This window comes from Phocoena sinus, chromosome X (genome assembly GCF_008692025.1).
Source record: "Phocoena sinus isolate mPhoSin1 chromosome X, mPhoSin1.pri, whole genome shotgun sequence".
Taxonomy (NCBI): domain Eukaryota; kingdom Metazoa; phylum Chordata; class Mammalia; order Artiodactyla; family Phocoenidae; genus Phocoena; species Phocoena sinus.
Window position 1 is genome coordinate 79,040,221 of NC_045784.1, and position 3,637 is coordinate 79,043,857.

Sequence of the window (3,637 nt, forward strand, 5' to 3'; positions counted from 1 at the left end):
TTTTAGATTAATTCAATTGTTTTCCAGGGAAATTTAAATTAGGTCATTCACGAAGAAGTAGGCAATCTGAATATTGTAATAACTATAACAGAAGTGATCAAAGTATGAACTATCTACCTGTCAAAGCAACAGCAGACTCACATGAAACACAGGAAAAGATAGGAAGCTACCTAACTCATTTTATGAGGCTTGTGCACCCTAATGGCAAATTGGTCAGCAGAACACAAAAAGAACAGAAGGGAGGAGGGTGGAAGTAAAGAAAATAATAGTTGAACCTCACTTAGAAACACAGATGACAAAACTGAAAATATATAATGAGTAATACATTATGATTAAATCAGTTTATCATAGAATGTCAAGTGTGGTACAACATTAAGAAAATGAATTTTTTTTCTAGCATTTTGGGAGTTTTATTTTGGAAGTGAACTTTTAACTATCAATACAAATGCCAAGATACTACACAAAACATCCACAGGAACTTTTTTCATCTTATTTTGAATTGTTCACAAACATTTCCTACATAATCCAACATACAACAGAGAAATGGTACATATTTTTCTTTCAATTTGCATACAATGGAAAAACAAGAATATATATATATATATATATATATTACAAAGTTTAACTAATAGACACTACCAAGCTGACAATTTAATTCTATAGGTGAGAAATTATCTAATAAAAAATAATCAGAATTTATTTAGCATCAGTCACTTCCATAACCAAGTATTATTCTGATTAATAAAACTTTCTGCCATTAGGCTTCTGGTATATACTTATACCAACTACTCCATCTGTTGTATTGCTCCCCACCTTGTTTCTTCACAATTACAAACATAAAATCGTTGCAAAGTAGGGGCAAGCATTTGCAAAAACAAACAAAAATCCCCAGCTTATTATAAGCATGAATGTGTGGTGGAATTTCCTCCCAAGCAATGGACTTTCAAATCACTTAAGAAATCACCAGAACTGAATGTGTCAAGATACTTTGCCTAAGTCCAAGAAGAGATGCATTTATTTATATCCAGAGGACTGAAAATTAAACTTAGTGTTTAGTTTGGGGGCAGGTTGGGGGGAATTCAGCCATTTGAAAAATGACCGTCTTAAAAAAAATGGCCACCAAAAATAGGTTCACTAAATTTATTTTAAAAATCATAAAACGTTTCTTACAAAAGAGCATTACATTCTGCACACTGCTCTGAATAGATGCCAGGGACATATGGACTATTGTTACTTTCCCTCCCTGTCCCACCCCCACCCCCAAATGTTACAGTGATTACAAAGTAAAGTGTTCACAATAATTACATGGGGGGATTTTTTTTTAAACCACCAACAATGAACAAAAATTAAAATTTACTCACTCTGCTGCTGTTTCAAAATTTCAATGTTAGTTTTTGCACACCCTCCCCCACCCCCAACCCTGTTTGTAAGGAACTAAAACATTACATCTGGTGAACAGCAAAGATTTCACTACACCTCAAATGCAGAACACCTATGAAGCAGAGGAATGTTGGCTTTTTAAACAGAAGCAAATAAAAAAAAATGATGCAGGACTCCTTCAGTTCTTCACTAGTCTTAGAAAAACTTTCCAGAATACTGCTTCACACTATAAAAAAGAAAAAATATCTTGCATTAGAATCCTTCAACATCTGCATACTACTTCACACTGTTCTGCAGCAAGTACTGTGCATTTTGTATCTGGTCCTGTGTTCCTGTAATGGTAATGATCTGGTCTTCGGACCATTCTAAAGGCTCATCAATTTTGATCGACACTCCTGACTCATGATGGATTTGTTTAATCCGCTGACCAACTTTGCCAATAATAGATCCAGCGAGATCTTTGGGAATAGTTACTTGTGTAGTAATAATAGGTCCACCAAGATCACCATATGAGCCACGACCCCCTGAATAGGAATCATCATATCCAGAGCCACCCTGTGGTTCATAAGCCATCTGCCACTCTGATGGGCTCCATGTATCTATTACAGAGTCGCAGGTTTCATCAGCACTGAAACCAACCATGCCATCATAACGGTCTCCAGGTCTTCCTCTTCGGTCATAGGCCATTAGATCTCCCCCTCTAGGTGGTGGTGGTGGAGGAAGAGGAAGATTCCAAGCTCTGCTACCACCCCGGCCACCTCGTCTGGGAGGAGGTGGAGGAGGTCCTCGACGAGGGCTCATATCATCATAATCTCTTCTGGATGGAGGCATGGGACGCCCACCCCGACCAGGAGGCATTCTGTCAAAACCACCTCTTCCCCGTATGGGAAATCCCACAGGACGTCCATGGTGGTCATCAAACATCATTGTAAAACCACCATAATCATAGGTTTCATCGTAAAAATTGGGACCATAAGGTTGAGCACGTCCTTTAATGGGAGACTCTGATATAAGATCAAGGATGATCTTTATGCACTATACAACCCTATCAGGTTTTCCTCCAATAAGAACGACTTTGTCAGTGGACTGAGGACAACACTCCTGGAAAAGCTTGATTGTTGTCTGAGTGTTCTCTCAAAGTTCTTTGATTTTAACACCTTTGACCCCAATAATTCCTCCTGCCAGACTCTGATGAATCAACAGTCTCAACTCGCAGTCAAAGTCGCTTCCTTTATAGTGTTGGTAATTTAAGCATTCCACAGCATCAGATTTGAGCCGGAGCTGGCTGGTTGCAGTGGGTGATGGCAACTGCAGGCCCTCTTCCAAGGTAGGGATGATTTTCTTCAGAATTTCTCCAATTGTTTCAATATCAGCACTGATACTCAATATGCACTCGGGGCCACTGCTGTCTGGGACTGAAACACTGGCATTGTAGTCTGTACGGAGAGCCTTAATATTCTTGCCTCCTTTTCCAATTGCTGCCCCAGCATTCTTGCTCTGAAGCAGAATGTGTAATTCAACCATCTCATCTGTGTTTCTAGATCTTTTAAAAGCTTGTTCCTCTTCCATATCTTCAGCAGGGCATTTACCAAATTCGCCATTGGTTTCAGTGTTGGGAAAGGTTTCCTCTGGCTGTTCAGTTTCCATTTTCTTGTATTAAAGGGACACACCAATCGGGCAAGGCTACCGTCCCTATGCCGCCGCACCACCTCAGCCAGTCACAGCTAGACAGAGAACTAAGAAAATGAATTTGAAGGTTAAAGCAAAACACTCGCATGAACATCTCAATTGGTGCCACAATATTTAATAAAATACAACACTAATTCCTGATTTTAAAGAACCACATGAAAGAGAACAAGCAAACAACCAACAAAATATGAGTGAAAAATAAATGAACTTCCTAAATGTGATTAAAGGAATAGAAAACAATACTACAGCAATGATCATATATTAAAAGCATTCCCAGTAATATCATAAACAATTCAATGATATTTCTTGTGCTCAGTATATTCAACATTGTAAAGGAGGTCATGGCTAATTCAATCAAAAAGAAAAAGGAAGTAATACTGTATAAACATTGGAAAGTAAGACACAAAACTGTGATTATTTGCAGACATTATTATAATCTTCCAGGAAAATCCATGAAAATCAGTTGAAAAACTGAGCAGGAATTAAAACTATATAAAATTTTAAAAAATATAATAAGTCAATAGCTTTCCTATATGCCAACAATAACCAAGTTGATAATATCAGGAAA

At 37.8% G+C, this 3,637-nt stretch overlaps 1 protein-coding gene across 1 annotated transcript; it reads right to left on the reverse strand.

Annotated features, from left to right (window-relative positions):
* Positions 1–1,126: 1,126 nt before the first annotated feature.
* Positions 1,127–3,063, reverse strand: LOC116748143 (heterogeneous nuclear ribonucleoprotein K-like). The gene is given in 1 exon segment (XM_032621020.1): positions 1,127–3,063. A coding segment is annotated over 1 exon segment (1,371 nt). The 5' UTR covers positions 3,028–3,063; the 3' UTR covers positions 1,127–1,656.
* Between the last annotated feature and the right edge of the window lie 574 nt (positions 3,064–3,637).